General features: G+C 33.6%; 3 protein-coding genes across 11 annotated transcripts; 2 read left to right on the forward strand and 1 right to left on the reverse strand.

Moving 5' to 3' along the window:
- Window positions 1–131: 131 nt before the first annotated feature.
- LOC106789888 lies at window positions 132–16,873 on the reverse strand. 9 transcript variants are annotated; one of them, XM_014754423.1, is made up of 9 exons: window positions 16,396–16,873; window positions 14,069–14,746; window positions 9,697–9,944; window positions 7,464–8,537; window positions 5,977–6,328; window positions 4,596–5,001; window positions 3,703–3,980; window positions 2,346–2,530; window positions 132–488 (listed from the first exon to the last, which is right to left on the reverse strand). In XM_014754423.1, exons 2-9 carry the CDS (start codon window positions 14,171–14,173, stop codon window positions 425–427), a joined length of 2,712 nt encoding a protein of 903 aa, XP_014609909.1. In that variant the 5' UTR covers window positions 14,174–14,746; window positions 16,396–16,873; the 3' UTR covers window positions 132–424. The 9 variants fall into 9 exon arrangements, with proteins under 9 accessions (XP_014609909.1, XP_014609908.1, XP_014609914.1 ...); XM_014754422.1 differs by having other exon boundaries at window positions 14,069–14,749; XM_014754428.1 differs by having other exon boundaries at window positions 14,069–14,749; window positions 16,783–16,863.
- Window positions 16,874–17,264: 391 nt separating this feature from the next.
- On the forward strand, window positions 17,265–22,198 carry LOC106789894 (Golgi apparatus protein 1). The gene is made up of 13 exons (XM_014754437.1): window positions 17,265–17,877; window positions 17,994–18,974; window positions 19,057–19,158; window positions 19,236–19,514; window positions 19,596–19,765; window positions 19,849–19,966; window positions 20,100–20,296; window positions 20,384–20,603; window positions 20,702–21,028; window positions 21,125–21,304; window positions 21,384–21,609; window positions 21,689–21,795; window positions 21,995–22,198. Exons 1-13 carry the CDS (start codon window positions 17,554–17,556, stop codon window positions 22,157–22,159), a joined length of 3,396 nt encoding a protein of 1,131 aa, XP_014609923.1. The 5' UTR covers window positions 17,265–17,553; the 3' UTR covers window positions 22,160–22,198.
- Window positions 22,199–23,461: 1,263 nt separating this feature from the next.
- On the forward strand, window positions 23,462–27,898 carry LOC106789895 (carboxy-terminal domain RNA polymerase II polypeptide A small phosphatase 1). The gene is made up of 4 exons (XM_014754438.1): window positions 23,462–25,079; window positions 26,098–26,531; window positions 26,632–26,817; window positions 26,900–27,898. Exons 1-4 carry the CDS (start codon window positions 25,010–25,012, stop codon window positions 27,089–27,091), a joined length of 882 nt encoding a protein of 293 aa, XP_014609924.1. The 5' UTR covers window positions 23,462–25,009; the 3' UTR covers window positions 27,092–27,898.
- The last annotated feature ends 10 nt before the right edge of the window (window positions 27,899–27,908 follow it).

Below are 27,908 nucleotides of genomic sequence, written 5' to 3' on the forward strand. Positions count from 1 at the left end.
AAACAATATGTTTTTTTTTCTTTTTTAATTTAATAATTTTAATATGTCGCGAATGATATTTTTATATTAAGATCCCAATGGAAATTATTTAAATTAATTTGTTTGAATGATATTAATCATAAAATATTTTGTTTCTTTTTTTTTTCTTTTTTCTTTTTGATTTCTTTTTTAATGTAAACGAGTAAGAAATAATAAAATGATACTTTATTGGTTTTTTTTTTATATAATTATTTTTACTTACGAAAATCTATCACATTGGAAAAAAAAAGAATAATACTTGAGAGAGACATTATATTACGCGCTCAACGATATAGAAATTTCATAGCAAAACTTGTGCTCTACGTACATACCGTTGTATCCACATTTACATTGTATACTGTGATAGTAAAATTTTCGGTGTTACTTTGGGCGTGGACACATCGGGTCAGGCGTTGCACCAAGCCAAGACCACCTTTTTAAACGGTACGAAAATCGCACGATCTGGTTCACTGTTAACATACAAATATTCGTCAGGGTTAGATCAATATAATATATCTTTTAATTTAATCGATAATTATTACGACATTCATTTAAAATCTCTAAATAAGTCAAAATTTTCTACAATATTTTTTTTTTCACACTCTTTTTCTTGTAAACTTTTACCTTTTTTCGATCATAAAAAGAACTTATAAAACAGCTAATTTAAAAAGTTATGGTAACGTGTAATTAATTTGTAAACTTTGTATTAAATATTTTTCATTTATCCTGCATATAATCATTGGAAATTTTTATTCTAAATAAATCAATATTACAATAATTATTACAAGTATATATAAATAATTTCAAACAAAAAATCAAAATAATTAAATATGAAATATTTCAAATAGCAAGTTTACAAAGTTTCAAAATTCTTTATAAGATATTTTAGAAATTAGTTAAATATTTTTAACTCATCTAAGAAACTTTTGATTTATCCTGTATAATATATTTGACAATTTTTTAATAAATTAATCTCTTAATAATTGTTACAAAATATATGTTATAAATCATTTTCAATTGAATAAATAATTCAACATAAAATAATGTAGAAAATGAGGTGTTCGTTAAGAAATGTTCATTTTATAAATTCCTGGTTTAGAAAGATAGATAGATAGACAGAGAGGAAGAGAGAGAGAGAGAGAGAGAGAGAGAGAGAGAAAGTGAGAGAATTGTGGTCGATCGATCGTTTTATGTGTGTGAGTATAAATTCTAACTCGAGATCAAAATCTGAGGAGGCGCACTTTCAGGGACGTTGATGATGGTCACGCGAACATCGTCGTTGCGTTTCGAGTGATTTTCGTATAAGCTCCTGTAATGCCTGCACGAGGTATTTCTCACGACAAAGATTCACGCGACAAGTTTCCTGCAATTTTACAAGACATTATTTATCCACTCAATCGACAATAATTCTTGTCACGTTTATAACCGGATTAAATATAGAATAAGCTTATTTTTATTTTTAGTACAACAACAACAACATCAACAAGAACGTACTTCAAATTTAAACAAATTTAAATTAAAATTAATTAAAAAATTATTAACTTAATTATTAATTATTAATAATGAAACCCACAGAGGTACTTGTGGATTTGATCATATTCAGACGATGATATAATTACAATGATAAAAAAAAAAAGAAATATTGAAATATAATAAGAAAAAATTCCATAGGTTGGTGGTGATGAGGGAGTTGAAATAATTTAATCTCGAATGAAAAACAATTTTATTAACAGATATTTTCGATTTCAGTATTATCCTTAAAAAGTTGAGAGTTAATACATACGCCAATGCATTTGCGTATGCATATGCACGTTCAACTTAGCGAGTAAAATAACGACAAGACGAGAAGAGAAGAGAAGAGAAAAGAGGAAAAGTATATATGTAGAAGGCGAGGCCCGTTGAAGGAAGAGGTATCGCGAGGGTTTATCTCAAACAGAATTGCTTTTGTCACGCAGCTCGTACTACGGCCCATTACCTCAAAAACATTATGCAATTACGAAATTAAATACACCGGACCAATTGCTAGGGCATTTCTTTTTCCTAAAGATTACACATTTACTTTGACCAAGTCGCAATTCTCTGTTTCCTTAAACCGATTCAAAATTAAAACCCAACTGAATTTATTTCTTTGTTTTTGTTCCTTTTATATTTTGATTTTTAATTTATTGGCTTGTTTGTTTGTTTACAAAAATAATAATACATTTAAGATTCTTCATATCATATCAATTGTAATTTGAAATTCTACGCTGATTTTAATATGTATTTCTATAAATTGGTAATATTTATTTGTGAAAAAAAAAATAAAAATCTAATAGAACAACACTTACCAATCGAAAAATCTTCTACCGTGAAATGTGCCATCGGAGGAACCAGTGACGTTCGGTAATTCAACACCTACGTGAGAATCCTCTCGACCAGGAACTGGACCGACGTATCTGACACGACCTTGAAGGACTCTTCCTTCCGGTGAAATTACTTTGACAAGATGATCTAACTTCAGATCTCTTGGTATCTATTAAATAAAACATACTCTTAATGATCATCATAATATAATAAATAGAGACAGGGTAGTCTCAAAAGTTTCTAGAATTATATTATAATTTTACAATTAAAAAAAAAAAAGTAGCCAATTAATTTTGGAAATTATTTCAGAACTTTTGGGTTAACATACGATAACTAATCCTCGAAGTAATGTCTAACGGACTCAATTACTGAAATATTATTAATAAGAGCATCGGTTACAAAAAAAAAGATATAAAACATTGTATCTAATGTAAATGAAAAGATAAACGAGGTAAAAAATGTAATAATATGTAATAGAGGAACACGTCTTGTCGCAAGCAGAGAAGAATAACGACTGAGAGGGAAAGGGGATGAGTAGAGGTTAAATTTACGAAAAAAGCGTCTTTTCGATCATTTAATGTTTTGTTTTTATGTATATATGTATCTCACTTTTCGGTTGTTATCGTTTTTATTCTATAACGAATTTCGTCGCCGTATTTATAAACACATTAACCTTCGTGTACATTCGGTATTTCTCATGTGTATTTCGTAGCTATTTTCATTATTTTTTGTTAGTCTTATTCGAACGTCGGTATGTGTAACAACGGTATTAGAAAAATAACAAATTTACTTCGCGTATATACGTGTGTGCGCGTGTTTTTTGCTAATAATATGCATTTGTGCGCGAGTGTATGTGCTACAGGAATATATTAAAACATGTCTATACGGAAGCAGATAAGAATAACGACTGACAAGGAAAAGGATGAATAGATATTATGCTTGCAAAAATAATAACTGTTTTTTTGTTTTTATGTACATATGTATATACATATCTCACTCGACCGATATTCATATTCGACCATTGTAGTTTTTATTCTATTATGAATTTCGTCATCGAATATTCCTAAAACAATCACGACATACATATATAGCAACAATAATTTATAATTATATATAAAGTATAAAACGATTGACTATAAAAAAAAGAAATATACTTTTAAAGTTTTACATTTAATGATTTTTGATATCAAATTTCTACCATAAATATAATAAAATTAAAATATATTAATAATATTCAAAGAGCATGGTTGAAAATTATTAACAAAATGAATCAGTTTTATCACAAGCAAGAATTTTCGAGAATTTAGTCTGTTTGTTATTTATTCAAATGAGATCATTCACCTTTGGTAGGTAGGGTCTCGCATCCTGAGGGGGAGTCCATTCGCGTGCAAGATCAGGTTCGGAGTGCCTTCGAGTTCTTCTCCTCCTGGCTGCTATTTGTCTGGTCCAATAATCCGTACTAGCACTGGTACTCGAAATGGTCAGCATAGAATCAATACTTCGACGCAAATAATCCTCCGCCTCGTCTATCAGAGATTCCGTTGAATCTCCGCTATTGTCACCGGCACCTACTATGTCTGAGCGCAAGTTAGGTAAACTGCCACGCGTCATTGGACACTCTGAAATGTGGAAACACGAGCCCGGTTCAAATGTAATACCTTCTTTTTGTTAGAGGATTAACAAAAGAAAAAGTTTACGTAATAACCTTTCAAACGAATCCAAGCGATTAACTTGTACTCTCGAATTATATTTAACTTTCAAACCTTATATTTATTTATACCCTTTATAAGAAGTTTTTTCTCTCTTTTAAGAGATAATTCTTTTTTTTCCTTTTTTTTCTCTTTTTCCTCTTTTAGATAATAAGAAAATTTTGCAAAAGTTTGCGTAAGCACAAATATACTGAGAACATACGAAAAATATAATATTGATTGTAGCAATTAATTCGGTACCTTTAAAAAAAGACAAAATATAATATTTATTTATAAAATAATCGTACATTTTTGTGTTATTCTTCGAAAAATACTCTCACTGTTATTTTCGATGACTTTTATTCATATTTCAAACAAACGTCGAATTCCTTGACGAAAATCGCACAGGCAATTTTGATGCAACGAATTTATTATCAATGCACCGAATTAATTGTTACATACAATTTGTAATCAACAGGATTACGAGATTAGGATAAATAAAATAATAAAGAAAAATATCTCACATAAATGAGTATCTTTTCTTACCTTGAAAAGTGACTTTAGAGCGTGTTCTCTTTGGTACATTCTTCGATGATCTCGAGGACGTTGCAGGAGGATGAACATGAGTGGGAGAAGATGGCATAGATGACCAGGTTGGTCTAGGTGTAGAAGTAGCAACAGGAACTCTCCATGCATCAAAAGAAGTTGCTGTTGTTCTCCAAGAGTGTCTTCTTGGTGGACCACTGACGACTTCTAATCCTGGCGATGGTATCGAGCTCAAGGAACCTCGGTATCTTGAGGAATAGAGATCAGCAGACAATCGACAATCGCAAGGACTTGGTAAAGTCGTTCCCAGATTACAACGAGGCCAATAACTTGCTGGTGATCCTAAGGATTCGCGACGATGAACTTCCGGTGTACGGTGTCCACATCCTCGAGATCCTAAACAAGTCTGTAACACGTTGATATTTTTTTAAAAAAGATTAGGCAAATCAGTTTTTTAATGAAATCGATTTGATTCTGTACAATGTAGGAACACCAAATAGGCAAATAATTTTTTATCTATTATTTGATGTCGTACATAGTAGAATTATCAAATGGAAAAAAGTAATTTATAACGATCATCTATATTCACGTACGATATGAAAATAATGAAGATACTTACGTGCATTATGTATGATCATCTAAGAATAATAAATTCTTTCATGAATGAATTAAAAATCGAAGAAAATAAATCATTTAATCGTGACGTTTATCCTTAAACGGTCCAACGCCTCTATACGTTCGTATAATCCTTAAACGTATATTATTATCGTATAAAGGCACCGAGACTTACAGTCGCAAAACGCGACTTAAGTTCATTTTTCTCACGTTCACATGGACGTGAACGTAAACGTAGTTAAATGGCGTCCGCGGGTAGGAGATAAGAGAACCGTAAGTCGTAGTAAGGTGCATATGGTGCAATTAGTCATCATCTGAGACTTAGAAGAAGCAAGATAGATAATATGTTGAGAAATAAAGAAAAAAAGATCACGAGTACGTGTTCATGGATGTAAAGCAAACCGCTTTATATTAGAGTTCCACTCGTTCGTGGCCTTCTGGATGCACACAGTGAGGATTATTGTGCGTGCATACTACCAGCACACGTTGAATTAATCAAGCTGTTATTACGCCGACTGCCGTCCGTTTCTCTTCGTAAAACGCCAACATCTACTCTATTACAAGACTTACGACATCAAGCAAACACGTGTCAGGGTTATCTCTTTGCGCAATAACTTTGAACGAGTTCCGCGAAAAATCATCTCCAAAAATGCTACAACACCCTGGAGGGGGTGAGAGGCTGCGATCTTTTCTTCTTTCGCAAAAAAAAAAAACAGAAAAAAAAGAAATTCTTTCCACCGTTGTACTTTTGCTTTTTGTAATTTACCTGTGCATGAGGATCGTGACAAAGATGATCAGCACTTCTTGACAATTCTGGTACCATGCTGGTGAAACTGATGTCCGAGAGTAAAACTCGTCTTGCTTCGCGTGTCTTGTCAGACAGCCTGAGCCTCCCGGGTACACCAGTCGGCAATGCGAATTTACTTGGAAGCGTTGTAAACGTGTGAGCCACTTTATGTGCGAGATAGCTTTCCGAACGCCATTGTGCCGGGAGGGCCGAAATGTCGGTTTGTGCTCCTGACTCGCGTTTGGCACCACTACTACGATCCATTACAGGACGAAGAGGTGCTGAACTTTTTCTTCGACCACCAGCCAAAGCTTCCCGATGTATTATTGGCCTGTAATTATCCAACGTGTAATCATGTCGATCATTTCTTACCACTTTCAAATTACATATTTTTCGTAATTAAAGAAATCAAAAGATATATTTGAAATGATGATGATGATGATGATAATAACAATAATAATAATAATAGTAATAATAATGATGATGATGATGATGATGATGATGATGATGATGATGAAAACGATGTTGATAGAGATTATTTTTGTATTACATATAAAAACAGAAACAAGGTTAGTATCTATAATCGACATCATTGTACGAGGAAAAATTGAATAACATGATATTATAACGTTGCTCGTTTTATAATCTATGCACTGTATTATATGGGTTACTGTCGTAAAGTTATTTTTGTTCTTGCGTCAACGTTCCTCCGCGTGAAAGTATATACGTTTATTAACAACGATAGGATCCTTATAAATCATAAATAAATATCATACAATTAATTTTTCCAACATTGTGTGAGTGGTATTGGTACATTGACCCTTTTTCATCTTGTTAGAATTTTTCATGAATTAGTTAATTATATTTGTACGTTATTACGCCAATGAAATTTGTCGTTTGTAACTTATACTACTTATAGCCAACAACAGGGTGTACATTTTAAATACACTTATCTAGCTGGCTCGTTGAGAGAGTACCGTCAGCGTTAGCATTCATTGGTACGTAAAAACAAAGCCTCTTCAAAACGAGCGAGAGCACTTTACGATCGGCAAGTGACTAATTACGTTCGCTTATGTGTGCATATTTCAGTGTATGTGTGGAATACGTAATGTATGCAAACACTAACAGGAAGGCCTATTTTATGAAGTAGTGAGGTAGAACGGTAAGAAGAGTAATGGATGTAGTTAGAACACAAATAATGTAAATATAAAACCTATTACGTTTCTAAGAGCCAAAATATTATCACTTAATATCGTAAACTTAAATATTCGTTTGTTACGAAAGAATTCTAAATGAATGAGTAAATAAAAGAAAGATCTACAATAATAATTCGAATTATTTGTTCAAAATGCATACACAAGATAAACATTTTAATTCGTATAAAAGTAGTTGTCTTCACATATTTCGTTTAAACTTTCTAAACAAGCAACCCAATGTATGAGATGTAATTAAAAATATGTAAATACCTGTAAGCAGTCGGAGGTGCAGCCAAAGTGTTTCTCCTAGTTGCATGCCTAGTTAAATGTTCAGGTTCCTCAAGTACACCACACTTGCTGATGTCAGTTTCAACGAGAACGGAACATTGAGACCACATCTTGTTTAGTCTAGTACTAGAACTTTCGTCGAATCGATCGACGCTTTCTTCGCGATCGATACTGGAACTTTGAGATGAGACTGCTTCTTCAACGGAGCTGGTCTTATCACCGTTACAAACAAGAGACTCTCCTTCGGAAGATTTGTTATATTTTAGATGAGCCGGTTGCCCAGCAGGATTTGGTTGCTGCCAAGCATCAGTTTCCGTTATTGAAACGAGATCCTCTTGAAGACCTAAATCCCTACATGTATCATCTGTCGTAAATATTAATTCAATGTCATCGAGTTCCTCCGAATCATTTTCAGATTGATCATTTAATTTCCCCTGTTCACCCGATTGACTCTGTTGCCTATGCTGATGTTGTTGTTGTTGCTGTTGTTGTTGCTGTTGACTTTGTTGTTGCATAGATCTTTGCTGCGGCGGCGACTGAGGTTCAGGATTATCACTGAAGACAGAATTATCACCGTCGGAAACAGATCTAAGGCTCAAATCTTCGCTATCTTTTTCTGGTAAATCAAGACGATCTATTACAACAGAACCATCGTTATCGTCCTGACAATCGTCCTGAACATCATCTCCGCAAATGTCTTCTTCTTGACTCTCTTTAGACAGCACCGATATTAGACCACTGATACCGGACTCATCCTGACCTAGATTACATCTAGATTGTGTTCCATCCCTTGAGGAATGCTGTTGATGTTGCTGTTGTTCTTCTACTTGTTGTTGTTGTTGTTGTTGTTGAGTTGTTGTTTCCGAAGGTAAGGATGGAAACTCACGACGAACGCGGCGTATTACCGATGTACTACGAGCTTGAGTTTCCGGGCTCGAGCTACCGATACTTCGCCGGGTTCCACTCGTTCTGATCGTTTCTGACGTCTCCTCGACGACAATTTTATTCCCTGACGCATCCATCGTGGCGCTAGCCGTGTCTACTGATGATGATTGCCTATAACAACGCGTCCAACGTTCTTCTTTTAAACTGATATGAGTCAAATAGCAGATAAAAAGAGTTTATTAAGTTCTCACCATAATTTCTAAAACTTATCGATCATTTTTTAGAACGAACGAACGAACGAACCGTTTGCATGTAGAGAATAAGGGAAAAAGTGCAAACGGATAATTTGACGTTTCCTCTACGCTTATGAAGAAGAAAAAAAAATAAATAAAAAGAAGAAAAACGTTCGTTCGTAAGAAGAGTTAAATTAGAAAAGGTTAGCAAGGATAATGAAATTGCCTATTTCACGAGCATTAACCAACTCAGCGATGTTTTTACTATGGCTTCGTTGATAGGTATAACTCCTTTTGTATAACTCCAAACGAAAACTCGTAAATAAGGCTACGCGCTTCCAGCTTCCACTTGGTTGCACGTAACGAGTTTGCGAGGGTATCGTTAAACGTGTTATCGGTAAGAATAAGTAGAAAAACAAACAAACGATGAGAAGAATAAAAGGAAAATAGAAATAGGATAAGTAATTTGTAGTTCCTCGTAAAAATTCATTGGCTTTTCATTTCTTTTACCGTTCAAACAAAAAATATGAGCGTGCAATATTCGCGTTGATAAACAAAAATAATAGCTCTACAAGTATAGATATTAATTGTATGCTTATTTTTATCTATAATTTATTAGATAAAATAAAATCATATTTTCGTAATTTTAAACATGATATTTGTAAATCCGTCAAATCCATAAACTTAATTTACGATAGACTGCAAATTGCCCGGCCGGAAATCTGGATTTTTTCAAATGTACGATGAATATTCTCAAAGTTTGATATAAAAATTTGAGCCTCTGATATTAATTAGAAATTAATTACTCTCTTTTTTGTTTTTTGAAACCTTTTAGGCCAAATTTGTTTTCAGATTGCAAAGAAACATCGCTCTTCTATATATATATATATATCAAGTAATAAAATATTGATAATAATGAAAATTATATATAAATATTGTAGTATTTGAAAGTTAGATAATAATGGTACTACATTTGTATTAGTAGAAAATATATGAGAAATTTTATCTGTGCGAGAAAATTGAATGACCAAGTGAAAAGAAGAGTATGAGGCGGAGTAATTAGTCAATTAGCAGTGGCAGAGTCTTACGAAACTCACTCGGTAGGGTCTTCTACTTGAAGTGGAACAAAACGAGGCTGGTGCGACGGCGGCTGCGGACTCGTAGCAGCATCGTTGGAAAAGTCGGTACTTCTGCTAAGTATCTTACGTCTTAGAACGTGGTTCTCCAGGGCTAACCTTTCAACCACCTCGACGTATTTCTCCTCGGAAAATTCACCAACACTTTCCTTCAATCGACGTAGTTCTTCGCGCGATGAATCCAATGCGGATCGCAGTGATATAACCGTCTAAAATTTACATCAAAATTGTGGTTTTTTTTAATTTTAAATAATACAAAATGATTCGTATGAACATTTAATTTTTTATTCGCATAATAAACAAATTGATTCCGGTAAAATAAAATACAATTTTCAATATTTAATATCGAACCAAGTTAGATATTTATCATTGAAAATATTAAATTTGATCATATATTATTTTCATTGGATTATTTGTTCAAATAAAAAATATTGCTAATTTATTGAACAATTCAATCATATATTATTACATTACTTATTCGGATTGAGAGAATATTGTATATTTTGATATAACTTATTTAATAATTTATTCCTATAGCTTTTTCTATTATATATTTAAACATAAAATAATCAAAATTTTGATATACAGAGTGTGAGGTTTTTCCGGTCAAACGGTATCAGCATATTCTACGTACAAAACCAACAATAAAATATTATATTACTTATTAAAACATAACCCAATACATATAAATAAAACATTGATTATGATAATGAATACAAGGATAACACAATAAAAACATTTATGACTCATTATCGGATCAAATTACCGGTTCAAATTTGATCTAAAATATTTGTATTGGCATAAAATTATTTATTCTTGACGACTATGCTTAAAAATTGTAAAAAATCGGTTTTGATAATGTCTAATGGAGCTTTTGTTAATTAAATTTATTCTAAAAGATTGTTCGCGAACTTTAGAAACGTAAGTTCCGCTATTCAAGGAAAGAAAATATTTAGATGATTTTTACTTCTTAACAAATTTTCTCGACTCATCCGGTGTGGGTTACTTTAAAAGCAATTGAGAGTAATAGAATCTGAAGAAATTTCAAGGATACTCCGTTCTAGGACGAAGATAAACTTATTCCACAGCTCGGTCGACGTTATTGACAATGTTGTTCCTTTGAAGACACGATAATGCGAAACGCAGGAAAAGCATTTTGCTTTATCGATTAAATGTCTTCTAAAACTTCGCGTACGTACAGCCATTGCGTCTTTTGCTTTTAACTAAAACTGATTTGCCAAAGAAAAATCGAACAAAATGCGTTACGATTCGTGCTCCAATTGTGGTTTAATATCCCGAACGAGGTCGACTCATTAAAATGCCAACATATTTATCCAATACGAATGAATTCAATTTTTATTCGTCACAATTACTTTAGTTTTATATTTCAATTTTATCTATTTATCCGTCATTATATTTTTCTATCAAAACTCATTGCATTCAAAAATAAATTATGTTCTATCTAATAAATTTTTTAAGTAGATATACCTAGACATTAAAAATATATATATAAAATTGAAAACCAACTTAGAATTTATGATTTCTTGAAAATAATTCAATAACGAACAGATGAAAAATATAGACAAACTAATGCACACAACACACACACACACACACACAAATTAAATTAAATTAAATTAACTTTATACTTTATTAGAAAAAGAAAAGAAAAGAAAAAACAAAACAAAACAAAAAAGAAATAGAAAATTCTATTCCAGTTAATCTAGACAATCGTACAGAGATATATACTTTAATTGTTCATTAAATTAAAAAGAAGAGTACAAATAGAATAAAATAAAAAGAAAAAAAATAAGAAAGTTATATACGTAACGATAAAATAATCATGTTGTTAGGACACATGCCTCGTGAGGATTTACCGAGAAATTAATTAAAGGTATGTAATAAAAGAGTAGAACGAAAAAGTAGAGGAGCGAAAAGGGGAGAGAGGGGTGGGGTAGAGGGTCTTACACTTTTATGGTATTATATTTGAAGGAAATATTTCCCCGCACTATGTTCGTTGATTATCTTTTCTCGATTTAATTTGCGCGTGTGTCCCTAATGACGACTACTGCTCGGCCAACCGTTGTTGTAGTATTCCTAAGTATTTACTTTCATAGCAAAAGAATTGCTACTGCTGCTGTTGCTGTTGCTACTGCTGCTGCTACTGCTGTTTGCTCGAGGAAACTCGAGTCAAACTTACACCGTCATTATTCGCGACCATTAAACGCATAGTAGTACTGAAATCCGCGAAACTTAACTTTCGAAATGGCAAACCTAGCAAGGAAACCTTTGAAATTAAGCGAAATACAAATCCGACGAACGGTTAACTTGTCGTTAAGTCGTGATCTTTCCATTAACTATCCCACTAATTTGACTTCTCCATTTCTCTTATGCTTTTTTTTTATTTTTATTTTTTTTTTGTTTTTTTTCTATTATATATCAAATAAAAAAGAAAAAAGATCGTTTAATTAAATAACTTTCGCGAAAGCGGAAATCCGGGGGACTTTCTTTTTAATTCATTTTATTTTATAGTTCTCACCGAAATAAATCTCGCATGACAAGTATAAGACATGGGATAAAACGGGATAAGGTATAGGATAAGGTAGGATAAGGTATAATATATATACAGGGTGTCCTGTAACTGGTGGTACAAGCACGCAAGGGATGATTTTATATTTATAACTAACATAATGCGAAAATGTAGAATTAAAAAATTTGTTTTCGAGAAAAATCAATTTGACAATTTGATTCAACTTGCAGACCTGGTAATTATAAGTCTTGTTCGATAAGCATAAGAAACAAATTGATGCAAATAACATTGTCGCATACCGATAATATCGATAAAAATATTAAGAAACAAGACAATGTTCTTCGAAATATTTTAAAGTAAGGCAGTGAAATTCGTCGAACAGAAACAGAGAATCGAGTATACTCGTACCGGACAAATTTTTAAACTTATTGTTCTCCGAAAGGAAGTCTTGTATGAACAAATTTTATTCAACATTATCAACTTATTAGTTATTCATGTAGAATCATTGCAGAATCCTGTACCATTGTAAAATCCTGTTCGTTTGTATCATCAGTAACAGGACACCCTGTATATGTACAGGATATAAAGTAACAGATTTGTGCGGAGAAATATTAAGTATCCGATTTAATCTTGCTCTTAATAATAATAATAATAATAGTAATTCTGTATCATCTCCTATACTTGCATAACATTATTAAAATGTTCTAACTTGAATTTAAAATGCCGACCACCCATTTAATAATAACAGTATTAAAATAAAAATACAGGGTAGTTAATTATTTGTAATTTTCTATACGAGGTCTGGTATCTTTTAAGGAGATTTATACGTTCTCGAGGCTTACATTTATCGCAGAAATGGATTCGTGGGAAAATCCAATCGAATCGAATCAGAATCGTTCATGTAAAAATGATATCCTAACTACATAACGGAACAAGAGTCAATCTGGCAAGACAAGAGTCCGCTAGGAAAGTGAGTAGTAAATTGGCACGCTATTGGCCGGAAAAAGCGAACTACTTTATTTCCCTCGACGAATAGGAGTCGATTGCTTAATTGCCGGGAAACGATATGTTATAATTATCCTTAACACGTAAGAATGAGATAGAAAAGATACAAAAAGAGTAGAATAACATAATCCTAACATAATCACGTTTATTGGAAATTTCTAATTGGTTTCAACTTAAATTAAGTTATTATTGGTTCAAATTATTCAGGAACCTACCAATTGTCAGAATAACCACAAATTAACCGAACACATTAATCTCATAATTTTGTGAGCCATATTTAACAAAATATTTCCAACTCATAGGACAGCTCTTGTATTATACGATTTTAAAATGATAAAGTTGTTTATTTCACTTTATGTTTATAAATTTTATAACATTATTAATATTATCAACACAACACTATTATTAAATAAAGAATTATAAAATATTAATAATATATCAAATATTACAATAGAAATAAAACGAATTTTTATTTTTAAATTCAAATCTTTAAAAACTAAATTGACTTAATTTCAGATCATCGAGGGTTGGTAATTTCTTGCATAATTCAATTGTTTATGAAATAATAAATACATTATAATTATGACGATGGACAAATTATAAATCAAATAATTGAAAAATTAATGTTATGTGATTTTTTTAACAATATAATTAATTGTAATATAAAATTAATTTTGTAATCTAATCTAGTGTCGTCATTATCGACACACACACACACACACACACACATATATATATATGTACGTACAATGAAAAATATTATCGGAAAAAAAATAAGAGATAAGAAATAAAAAATACCTGATGCAGAGCTCTCACGACGTCCAATCCGGAGATTCCCGGGGATGGCAGGGTGAGCTGCAGCCCCTGGTGATGAGACGACGCTCGACCGGTTTCAGCTTCCATACCTCCTCCTCCTTCTCCACCTCTTCCTCCTCCAACACTAGCACCACCTTTTTAACCACCTTCACATTCACCTCTTCTTCCCTCACTGTTTCCTTCTTTTCCTTTTTCTCTTCCTCCTTCTCCTCCGCCTCCACCACCTCCCCGCCCAATGTTTCGAGCCAACTTTTGACACCGGCACAGAACATGCCGAATCCTCTTTTGTCCCTCTACTGTCGCGTTCCACTTTCTCCTAACACTTTGGATTACAATTATTTCAAATAGTCTTTTCAACGCGTACCGTCGAATTAACGAACAATTACTATTGCCCTACAATTTATTAATCTCGATCACTTTTATACATTTTTTATGTTATATATAGTTATATATATAAAAAAAAAAAAAAGAAAACAAAACTCTAAAAATTTTCCTCTTTTTTCCTGTTTGTATTTATTATTAATATCTTCGTTTATATTTATCCTCGATCCATACGGGATTGATGCAACACAACATTGCTGTCTCTCCTTTTAACATCCACTTCATTCAGGTACCTCTCCTATCCCAAAAATGTTGATACCACATTATCGCGTCCTCACCCTGCTGAGATGAAAGAAGAAAGAGGAGATAAAAAAAAAGTAAGGGCATCATCTTTCGATAAGGCTGATTCAGGAATTGGAAAGGTCAACGCTAAGCGTAAATAACACGGTATAAACAGGTGTGTTTTTATAAGGGAGAATTTAACGCGCATATCTCTACCGTTCCTAAACGCCCTTCGGCGTTTCATCGATAAGCGTCACCGATTTTTCCACCTTTTTCCGAGTTTCAATGTGTGTACGCATTCACTGAACGATCCCTTCCTTTCTTTTTTTTCTTTTTTTTTTGTTTAATGTACACACTCTTTTTCTTTCTCTTTTTTTCTATCGTCCCTTTCCCTTCATACTAACGAAAGCTTTTTGCACCCGCTATGTAGTAAATACTGTGCACACACACACACACCACATATATATATACATCTATCTTTTTCTATCTAACAAGATTTACACGCGTGAAACGCGCATTAATACATCGAAGTGTATCAATGCGCGCGTTCTGCGCGTGATTACTACGCGTCAATGTCTGATTGTGTGTAACGCGGATTAAAGCCATCCAATGAGATACGGGATATTTTATGCACTTTATTCCAAGCTCTCAGCTTTAAATCGTCGAGGAATCGTGTTAAGTGTGTATCGAGGAATTTAAGAAAATAAAACAAATAAAGATGTAGATAAAAGTTGTTAAAGTAACACGGATTTGTTCTTAAGCGGAATAGGAATAAAAAAAAATAAAAAAGTCAAACACGTATCGACTTAGTCGAATCTTTTGAAATGGGATAAAAAGTTTCCTTTGGGGAAAAGAACGGCAACTTTTTCTTCGCAGATTTGAGCGCGGATTTGAACGCGAATTTAAAATCAAGAGAAAGAATGTATGAAATATGAAACGAAAAAAAATAACTTGAAATGATCGGTAATTATAATCTTTGATATTTTTCTTCGACACGCTGTTATATTAGTTTTCTATTTTATTATTGTGCATTATATTTTTAAATAATGTATCATTCTAATCTCGTTCGTTACAATTCAATTTTGATCCAACTTACAAAAAAGTATCAACTTATCGTAATAATCGTGATGTCCTCTCTACGATAGAAAGCAAACACGAGATGATGAAAGAACTTATTCCGCACAATGTTATGATGTTATTATATACCATACGGGTTCAGATCCCTCTCTATCTATCTATCTCTTTCTTTCTCGTTCTTTCTTTATTCACTTGGTCAACTCTAGTTTTACTTAGTGGGGGAGCATCGTTTAGAAGAAGGCGACGTTCTCATCGAAGTTTGGACGAGGAAGGAACGAAGGATCGTCGTCGTTTCGACGAGACGACGATACCGATCGATACGCAACAGCATTCCTTCGACAGCATCATCGTCCTCCTCCTCGTCGATCCTTATACATACATAAATGCATATGTACGTACGTATCTAAATACATACGTATCTACATACATATATAAGTATTTGTCGTCCTAATCTAGATCGTCGTCGTCATCGAACCGAAGCACCGCTCGGAATACGAAAACGTTCGACGCGTTTCCGTTTACGCGGAATCTTTTTTCACTCTATCTCTCTCTCTCTCTCTCTCTCTCTCTCTTTTTCTCACACTCTTTTTCTATATATATATATATCAAAAGATTACTGCGTTTAATACCGAGACTCGATTACGTTCTTAAATCGTTTACGAATCGTCACTAATCATTCAGAATATTCTTCTCCTCCTTCGAATCCGGCCCGTCCTTTTCTCCGCATTTACGGATAATCTTCTCTTAACAAGTTCTACTCGTTCTCACACTAATGCAATTCTACTACGACACTCTATTCCCCGTATTTCATTTGCTCCGGTTAAGTCCCTTTTTTCTATTATCCCAGTCCCTTATTCTTATCTTTTTTTTCCCCTTTTTCTTTTTATCTTATTCGAGATAACGCCCTTTTTCAGTAATACGAGAAACCCTTTAATGTCCCTTAGAACTTGCTATTTGACTCTCATTCGATGACTCCTCCTTCCCCGAGGCCGACGCCGTTTTACGTACTTACGCACCCACGAGTGTCAACGATATAGCTCCAGAGCTGTCACTTGCCCCTTTAATGCAGACGACGCGACGGGGCAAAGATACACAAGCGATTACGCAGTGCTACCAACGTTACGTCATACGAGGTCCGTCGCTCCCGACCTCCTCGGTTAACTTCGGTTCACGAATTACAACTACGAGATGAGCCTCGTGTATGTTCGGAAAATTTCAATAATGCGCTAAAATTCGATTGTTCTTAAGCGTTCTACGGTAATCACAAACATTTCGATGATTATTTTGATTTAATTATCAAACGATATTTCATTTATTTATTTTCAACAATATTTCGATCATTTAATCCCTCGTTTTATATCATATAATTGATTGTCGTGCGTATACTTTGTTAAATCTTTCGAAGTTATCGTTTTTCTTTTTCATTGTCATTTGAATTTGGCGCTGAAATTAAATAAAACGTAATCAAGTATGCTGACCAATGACAGTTAACGTCCTTCGCGCGTCGTCGCATGTCGACGGAATCACCAAGTATTAAGCGTTGTCGTCGTGTTGGAAAAGATTTAATGGTACTCTTCTCACGTTTAAAGTTCGCTTAAATGCTCATGACGTTGATATTATATGACGGTTAAGAGATATAGAGAGGGTACACGAGGGGAGGAAGAAAAAAAAACTCCAACGTCTCTCCCTGGTGAAAAAGTGATTGCGTTGTAATGTCTACTGCAAGAAATATTATTTGAGTTTTTCAAGCTAAACGCTTTTAAGAAGAGAGACTTTCATTACATAGGATGGAACGCACGAAATATTGTATTAGCATTTTATTAAGCATTTTTTTTCACATTTTTTTATTTCCACATTTTATATCTACGTTGAATGTTTATTCGGAAAATGCAGCCACGAACGAAAATGAAATTACGCCGCAAATCAGTTGGGTATTTAGTAAACCTGCTGTTGACACTTTGCACAGGATCAAAAGAAATCCTATGCATAAACAAGAGAATAATTTATTAAACTCCATGTTACCAAAGTGTAAAATGAATTTGAAAGAACTTTGCGAAGGTATAGACAAGGATGATGAGTTAGTGTTATTAGAATGCATTCAAACTTTGAAGGTATAATATTGTTATATTATTTAATACCAATTATTTATAATTATTATTATATCAGAGATGATTTAATTTATATACTTTTTATTCTCTAGTATTTATTTATATTTTAATGTTTACAGCCAAATGAAATGAATATCATCGATACAGATTGTCATCAAGAGATTTGGGATTATGTTAAGAACATTACCAACAATAAGAATGTATATAGGTTGGCTAAAAAAGCATGCGGTGACTATTTGGAAAAATTAAATTGTTCTTCTACGGGAGATGTGCAAGGAGCTTATTTGTCTTGCCTAGTTGAAAAAAGAGAAAGCGTTGAAGACTTGCGTTGTATTGCTTACATCCAACGATTAGAATGGATTGCATTTAGTGATTTTAGAATTATCACACCATTTTTTTCTGATTGTGAAGCTGATATCACGAAATTTAAATGTGGCAGAATACAACATTACAGAGACATATCGCAAGGACAAATTTTAGCATGCTTGCAAGAACATATCGAAGAATTACAAGTTAAATGTAAACGACGCATACTTCGTGTTTCCGAAATACAAGCTGATAATATTAAACTGGATCGTCAACTATATTTAGCCTGTATACAGGATCATATCACATTTTGTCCAAATATTAGGCCAGGAAGCGGTCAAGTATATAAGTGTTTAATGCAACATAAAAATGAAGAAACTATGACAGGGCAATGTCAAGAACAACTTATAAGAAGAGAAAAACTTATTGCCTCTGATTACAAGGTCAGCAAAGGTTTTGTTAAAGCATGTAAAGAGGATATTAAATCGAATCGTTGCAAAAAAGGAGTATCTGACGACAAAGAAATAAGACTCGCACAAATTTTACTTTGTCTGGAATCGGCTATGAAAAATGGTTCCAAAATTGAACGAAGCTGTCAAGCAGAGATGTTTGATCATAGGAAATTATTAATGGAAGATTATAGATTATCCCCTGAAATAGTTGATGGTTGTGCAAAAGATATTACCACATTTTGTAAGAGTCTTGAAGTTGGCGGTGCCACAATTCATTGTTTAATGGAACATAGTAGAACGCGGAAAAAGAAGTTTAGAGTTACCAACAAATGTCAAAGAGCGGTAATTATAAAACTAATATAAATTTAATATTGTAATAATATACTGTCAAATATATTATTAAATATCACGTCCTTATTTATAGTTAGAACAATTAATAAAAGGAGTAGATGCTGGAGAAGATTGGAGAATAGATCCAATCTTGAGAGAAGAATGTCAACCTGTTGTCGATCTTGCTTGCCGAGAAGTACAATACCATCTATCAAATAAAAAAAATTATTTTTTGCTATTACATTAAGTAATATTAATGTCATAATTTTTCAGGTACGTGGAGGAGATGCTAGAGTAATATCCTGTTTGACAGATCAAATAGGAACTTCTAGAATGACAGAAGCATGCGAAACAGCTTTGATTCAAATACAATATTTTGTAGCTAGAGATTACAAATTAGATCCTCAATTGTATAAAGCATGTAAATACGATGCTGTTCGTTTATGTCATGCAGCAAATGCATGGGCAAATGATGGAACACAAATGGACCCAGAAAGAGGTCCACTTGTATTACCATGTTTATATAGATATGCTTATCAAAAAAATTTAACAGTAAGAATACGATTAAATTTATATGATTAACCTATTTAAATATATTTATCTATGTAATTTTATTTCTTTTTCTTTTTTAAGTTAAAAACTGAATGTTTAGAAGAAATAAGAAGAGTCATGAGACAAAGAGCAGTAAATGTTGATTTACAACCTGAAATCGAAGAAGTATGTTTAAGTGATTTGGCATCATTTTGTTATGATAAAACTGCTAAAGGTGAAGAGATTTTATGTCTTCAAGATAATTTAGATAGGTATTGTATCATCGAGTGAAATTTCTTAAAATCTTTGCATGATTACATTGGTTATTAATAAAACTATATTATTTATATTACAGTTTAACTAAAATGTGCAAATTGGCAGTTGGAAATTTCACAGAAGTACAAGCCGAACGTATTGAATTAAATCCAATAATTTCATCCGCGTGTCAACACGTTATGGAACGTCATTGCGAGGTACCAACAAATTTCTTTTTCTATTGAATAAAAATGTAAATTATAAACTTTAAAGTATTAGTAAGTTGTATTAAATATTAGAGTATATCTAATTGGTATGAAATTATGAAATATGATAATCAAAATTTTATAGGAAGTGCTTAAATACGGTAAAGATGAAGGGGATATAATGGAATGTTTGATAGAACATAAAAATGAATTAGATGCTCGATCCGATTATAAATGTAAAGCTGCCGTAGAACATTTTCAATTAATATCATTGAAGAATTATCGATTTACGTACAAGTTTAAAGAAGCTTGTAAGACTTATGTTAAAATATGGTGCCCCAAGTAATTAACTCATTCTTCATAATAATCGTTAACGTGTATAATATATCCGTAATATAATAATTAATATTAATATTATTATTATCATAGATCAAAAACAAAAGCAGAAGTTATAGAATGTCTTAGTTCGATTGTACAAGCAGACATAATGAAAAATATGCAACACCGTATACCAAAAGATTGTAGGCACCAACTAAAAGCACAATTATATCAACAACGAGAAAATATACAATTTGATCCTGCATTACATACATCCTGTGAACAAGATATTAAACGACTTTGTTTTAACGTAGAGGCTGGCAACTCACAAGTAAAATTTAATTCTTGAAAACCTATTACAAAATTTTTTAAGTATACGATAATATTTTAATAATCGAATTAAATGGAAATAATTTTGTTTATGTATAGGTATTAGAATGTTTAGCATCACAAAAAACAAAATTGTCCGATTCGTGTCATAAGAAATTATTTAACGTAAGGAAACAAGAGTTTCAAGATAGTTCGAGCGATTTTGCTTTGTTAAATATTTGTCGCGGGATGTTGAGACAATTTTGCCATGATGTCAATCGTTCGGGAAGTCTTGACTGTTTGAAAAGATACAAAGATGACCCTACATTTGACGATAAATGTAAAAATATTGTTATTCGAAGAATGATCGAACAAAACACCGATTATAGATTTAATACTGCGTTACAAAGTGCATGCACGTATGATATCGACAGATACTGTAAAGGGGTAAAGTATTAATATGTATATTAAATTATTATTTTTTAAAGGTTTTAATTTAAGCAGATATAATTATATGTTTGGTTATTTTTTGGTGTAAAATAGGTTTTAATACATGAGCCAACTGATAAGGAACTCGAAGGAAAAGTTATAAAATGTTTAAAAATTAAATTCAGTGAATCTAAATTGGTGCCAAAATGTGAACAACAAATGACCGTAATACTTAGAGAAGCTGCTATGAATTATCACTTGAATCCACTGTTAGCTGCAATGTGTGCAAACGAGGTAATAGCATTGTATTTATTTATTTATTTTTATTTTCTAATCTAATGAATAATAAATCATGAACTACAATTTTGTTTAGATCAAAACTATATGCCGCAACGATAATGATCCTGGTGCTGTCGAAGAGTGTTTGAAAATCAAGTTCAATGCTGGAGGGAAAGATATGAAAGAGGAATGCAAATTAGAGATAGCAGATTTAATAGAACAAGCAAGAGCAGATATCAATGTTGATCCTATATTACAAAAAGCTTGTGCAATTGATGTTAGTAAATATTGCAGTGACATTCCACAAGGGGCAGGAAGACGTAAGTCAGATAAAATGATAAGAAAAATGTAGTAGAATTATGACAGCGATAGTTATAATAGAAATTTGAATTTTTTTAGATATCATGTGCCTGCAATATGTTTTAAATGACAGTAATAAATCTTTAGAACCAGATTGTTATAAAATGTTGACAACGAGAATGGAAATGTTCAGAAATGCTGCTAAGGTATATATTATTATTATTTTAATTATACTTTATATTATATAAATGTAAGATCAAGCACCTTCATTCCAAGTAAAGTAGGCATTTGTGAGGAAATTGAGCGATAAAAATATATTATAAATGAATATATTTAAATTAGAATGAAAATATCTCATTATTAACTATTAATCATTTTAATATATAACTTCTCTGTTATTTGTAGTTAATCGCTCCTAATAGTATAGAAGAATTATACACGTCTCTAAACCGATCTCCCGCAAGAAGATACTTCATGATAATAGCAATTACACTTGTTGGAATTATCTTTATCATTGGTATGTTCTGTGGAGGGGTAACAAGAAGAACAATGCTTATGAAAAATAAGTGATATATTCAAATTGGGCTTATCCGTCCACCCAAAAAAAAAGAAAAAGAAACATTTCCGTATAATTATAAGTTAACTTCAAAAATAAGAAAATATTGCGGTATTTAAATTTTTGAGCTGTGATCATTTGTCACACATTTTTTTATTATTAACTTATTGAAAAAATTATCAAAAACTATCACGTTAATCTAAATATTAATCTTTTATAGTTTTCTTTATTATGTGTATAAATATAAATAAATATTTATGATCTTGTGCGATGTATATAAACACACATACACACAATTGTAAAATTAATTTTTTTATGTCATAAAGAAAAAAGAAGACGGAAAAGAAAAATGCTATCATATGTATAAAAGAAAGTTATGAGATGTCAATGTTACAACGTGTTTACAAGGAAATTTAAGTATATTAGGGTTTAATAACTGCCGGAAATATTATTAAATGATGTCTTGGATGAAATTTATTTCTAATGTCGGTTTTTCTACGTATTTGTAAGATATATACACAAAAATTCATGAAAAGAAGGAATAAAAAATGTTTATCTCTTATTTCAAATTAAACAATTAAATTCTTACACCTGGAAACAACTTACATTTGTCTTCCATTTTATCAAATTGACAATAATGCAATATTTGAGAATATATTATATTTAATTGTTATAAATATTGTCTATGCAACATTTTTTAAATTCAAATCATAAATGTATGCAAATTATATTAATTTTAATTTTTTGTCAATAGAATTCAATGAATATTAGTCATGTAAAGAATCAAAATAGGAGTCAAAATTAATTATCGTTGCAATAACTTGATTTTGTATAAAACCTATCAAAACATATATATATATATGTATCAGACATTTTAAATTATGTTAAACTTATATAAATATCCTCTTAATAATCCTGAAAGAATAAAATTTAATTTTAAGAATGTAATAAATTAGTTCTTACAATTAGATGATACAAATGTACCGCCATTGCGTAACTACTTGAATCAAAGACTTTATTGAACATAGTTTACGAGAAAATTTCAAAATACTGTTAAAGACATCAGAGCTTGTAGCGAAGGTCACAATCACGCACAAGGGATATATATACATGAATAATGATGGTCGCGGTGTGGTTTTATTACGATTCTAATTCCAGTGATAGCCCTCAATCTTTGAGTTTGTATGGCAAAGTCGTGTGATCAAGGTTATTGTTTGAGTTACGCGCCGCATGGTGGCATTGCGGTCAGTGGCGTAAAAACGAAGCCAAAGGAACGTAACGTTATGAACGAGAGAGAGAGAGAGAGAGAGTGAGAAAGGGAAAGAGACGGGTAGTTTGCGAGGGTGGTGCGGAAAAGAGTAAAGAGGGACGATGAAAGCGGCGATACTATAGAAAACGGTGAATACGCGAGTCTGGTGGATACATTGAACATTGCGAGTTAACCTGTGCCAAGTAGCCTCTAGTAGTTCGTCTGTTTACTATCTTATTTTCCGCTTTTAACGTATCGATACGACGTTCGACATTTGACTCGTTCGAATGAAAAAGATAATTTCTTAACTTCGTGATCCGAAAAGTAAACCGCTTCCTTGCTTTCTCCTTCTTAACTTCGATCGTTGTTTCGTTTACCGTTGAAGGACATTATTGGGACATATGCGAGGAGAATAGTTGATAGAGAAAGCGATAACTGTTGAGAGAAAGAAAGTTATGCGAATGAAATCGCAATGAATCGTCGTTAGGGAGTTCGCGATAGGTGTGGCGCGTAAAAAAAGGCGCGCTGTAAAGTGGTGTGCGCGCGCGAGCGTGTACCCGGTATTTTCTGACTGTAGTAGAATAGTAGTAGTAGTGTAGTAATAGAGTAGTATAGTAATAGTAGTGGTATAGTAATAAGTAGTAAGAAGGTTGACGAGCGAGTGTCTCTTCTGCTAGTATATACATACATATATGTATTGGAAAATGAAGTCGGAACGTCAAAAGAGATTTTTATCGAGTACTTGGCACGATAGGAGATTGGTGTCGATTTGGCGGCTTTCGAATTGAGTATTGTTATTATTATTATTATTATTATTATTATTATTATTTTATTATCATAAAGAAAAGTAAGATAGAAAGAGAAAGAGAAGGAAAAATTATTTTACGAGTTTTTCGTCATACGGACGTCATATAAAGAGGAGAGAAAAGGAAAAGCGAGAAAGAAAAAAATAGAGAGAGAGAGAGAGGGACAACGACAGTGCAAAAGAGGAAAAGAAATTAAAGGAAAAGTGAAGGCGGAGGGATCGGCGGCGGAGCACCGTGTGCCGTTGCAGCACAGCGTGTGCGTGCGTCCGTGCCTATGCGTCCAAGTCCGCCGTGCCGCGGTGATCTTCGCAGTGGCTGCGGCCGCAGTGGTGGTGGTGGTGGCGGCGTTTGCGACGACGGTGGTGGTGGTGGCAGCGACGGCGACGGCGACGGTGACGGCGGCGGCGGAGGAGGCGGCGACGGTGACGGTAAAAGGGAAGGAGTGGAGGTGCTGGCGACGACGGTGACGGGTCGGTGGTGGTGGAGGGGGAGGAGGTTCGTCGTCGTCGTCGTCGTCGTTGTCGTTGGTAGTAGTGGTGGTGGTGGTGACGGTGGTGGTAGTGGTGGTGATAGTAATAGTAATAGTAGTAGTGGTGGTAGCAGTGTTGTTGGTGGAAGGAGAAGGGAATCGCCGTGTCGGTTTGTCGCTCTTGAGTTAGCGCGTGTGCGTGCATCGTGCGCGCGTACGCCGCTCTCCTTTGAGGCTTGCGCGCGAGCGCGCGAGCGCGTGTGTCCGTGCTATCCCCCCGCGCGCGCATCCAAGGAATTCACGATCGAGCAACACGGAGGGACTCCCAGCAAATGTTTAAATGGACGCATCGTCCATTATCACCCAAGTGTCGCGGGATGACGAGCTAGGCCAGTTTAATAACGAGAAAGGTAGGTAAACATAACGAATACTGCTCCCAATCCTACGCCTTTTTCTACATTTTTCTTCCAGATGCTGGATGGAATCTGCACCTGTTACGGGACTGCACCGCGCCTCTCCTCACCTTGTCTCTCCTAAACTTTGCTTCGGTCCTCTTTTACCTACTCCCCTTTCCCGCTCTCTCTCTTTCTCGTTCTTTCCTCCCCGTTCCCCCCTACTCCTTCGTTTCCTCCATTACTCGTCTCACGGTTTGCTTTCCTTCTTCATTCTATGTATCTATGTCTGTCTTTCTCTTTCTCTTTCTCTTTCTGTGTCTCGTTCTCGTTCTCTTTCTCTTTCTTCCTCGTCTCTACTCCTCCATCATCACGCCCCGCGTTTTTGCCTGGCCTCGCCTCGTAGTCGAACCGTGTTTCTACTCGTTGCCCCCCTTTCCATCTCTTTTCCTTCTCCAACTCGACTCGTTTCTCTGTTCCGTGCCTATATCTTACCTTGTCGCTGTTTTAATTTACGAACCTCCTAGCATTCGTGTCACTAATGCTATCTTCGTCCTACTATGTGTGCGATGACGAAGATGTTTGTCGTTGTTACATGTTCGTATAAGACATTCTTATGAATGTTAATGATTCCACAAAATTTATCCTACTTTTATGCTTTATTTTGTTGATACATCATTTTCTATACGCTTCTAAAAGCAACTTAAGTTTTATAATGTAAGAGTTAGACGTTTTTCTCTTTCCTTTTTTGTATAATAGTTTTGTTGAGGAACTTAAATAATAACGATCAATTTAACGAAGTTTAGATGTTTTGTGTTYTRAATATTAATAATAAAAAGAAAAATGTATGTCTACTCAATGAAAAAAGACGCTGAACTGTAAAGATTAAGTTGCTGAAGAAGTCCCAATAAAGGGACGAAACGTCCAACTAAATCAAACATAGTTCTACTTCTTTCATGTCCAAGTTCCCTGTTAAATTTCATCATTAAAAATTATTAATAAGGTTAAGATATTATTTCTTTTTTATTTAATACAGTCCAATTACCACGAGAGAATGAAGCGGCTAGCAACGGTCCCACAGGTGGCAAGAAACCAAGAGGACGTGGACTCTTGCGTTCTCTACTATGTTGCCTTGGTAGAGGACGAGGAAGTAGTTCTAAAAGTTCCAAAACAAGTTCGCTACAAGGAGATGGACGAGGTTCGCCACCACCAGGAACTGGGTCCCCACGGTATCTTTTACCGCCTGTCAGACACCAGGATATGCATAAAAAGTGCATGGTGATCGATTTGGATGAGACACTTGTGCACAGTTCTTTCAAACCGATCAACAATGCGGATTTTGTTGTTCCTGTAGAAATTGATGGAACAGTACACCAAGTGTATGTCTTAAAGAGGCCTTATGTCGATGAATTTTTGCAGAGGATGGGAGAACTATACGAATGTGTATTGTTCACAGCAAGTTTAGCTAAGGTATTTACAGATTTCTTTATTTAACAATCAAAATATACAACTATTTGATTGATATGTTATTAGACATATATATAATGTACATCTATGTTTATTTGTGCAGTATGCTGATCCTGTAGCTGATCTACTAGACAGGTGGGGAGTGTTTAGAGCAAGATTATTCAGAGAGTCGTGTGTTTTTCATAGAGGGAATTATGTTAAAGATTTAAATAAGCTGGGAAGAGATCTACAACAAATAATTATTGTCGATAACAGCCCTGCTAGTTATATCTTTCATCCAGATAATGCGGTAAATATTAATTTACACTCTTTAAATACCAAACTTAAAGAATACACAGTTGTAAGATGTTGAGAATAAACTTGATTTTTAGGTTCCAGTGACATCCTGGTTTGATGACATGACGGACTCAGAACTATTAGATTTAATTCCATTCTTCGAGAAACTTAGTAGCGTGGAGAACATTTATACAGTTTTGTGCAACAGCAACCATCCATATAATCAAGTATCAACAACGATACAAAACAGTCCCAGTCCTGGATCAGGTTCGCTTGGTGCTTCCTAGCCCCACCTATGTTCTGGTCAAGTGACCAGTCTTGTTATCACTCGATGTGCATTAAGGAGAATCTTAACTGATTTGTCCAATGCTAACCACTTATTGTGCTGCGATGGATAATCGGGTATGCTTAGTTAGATATTTTATCTAAGGCCAAAAGTATACCCGTATTATTAGTTTCTGGGTGAATAAGATTTCTGCGTATCGTTTCCCTGTTATATATAATAATAGTGCAACATTAATTGCACTTCGCTTTATCGTTGCCTTCGATTTTTCTTCCTAATAAAAACAAGCAGCAACGCGATGGAGAAGAACTAACGTTTACAAAAAAAGAAGAAAGGAAATAGAAACAAACAAAAACAAAAAAGAAAGAAAGAAAGAAATAGATAGAGACGACGAAATAATGATAAAATGATTTTTATTTTTAAATAATAGGCACACCAATCGGCGGCGCTCATTCTGTTACATTTTAATTCATTCAAAACGGGTTTTGTTTTAAACGTGATAGAATTTTTTTCCCAACGATCATCGAACAAAAATAAGAAATCGATAAATGCTTCGGTATGATTAGTTAACCCTTTGACTGTGGTGCATTCTCGCACGAAACCGTCGATATTTATATGAGGTGCGATATTCGTATGTCAGTCGCTGTGTGACTGACTCTCGCACATCGTTATGCTCATTTATTTATCCTTTTCTATAGAGGACGTACGTATATGTACGTCTTTCGTAGTCAAAGGATTAACTCAATGTACGTACGCAAATGCGTGATTTATATCTTTGATACTGATTAAAGTGAAGAGAGAAAGAAAGGAAGGAAGAAAAA

The sequence above is a fragment of the Polistes canadensis genome, unplaced genomic scaffold (genome assembly GCF_001313835.1).
Source record: "Polistes canadensis isolate GaletaPanama2010 unplaced genomic scaffold, ASM131383v1 scaffold_206, whole genome shotgun sequence".
NCBI lineage: Eukaryota > Metazoa > Arthropoda > Insecta > Hymenoptera > Vespidae > Polistes > Polistes canadensis.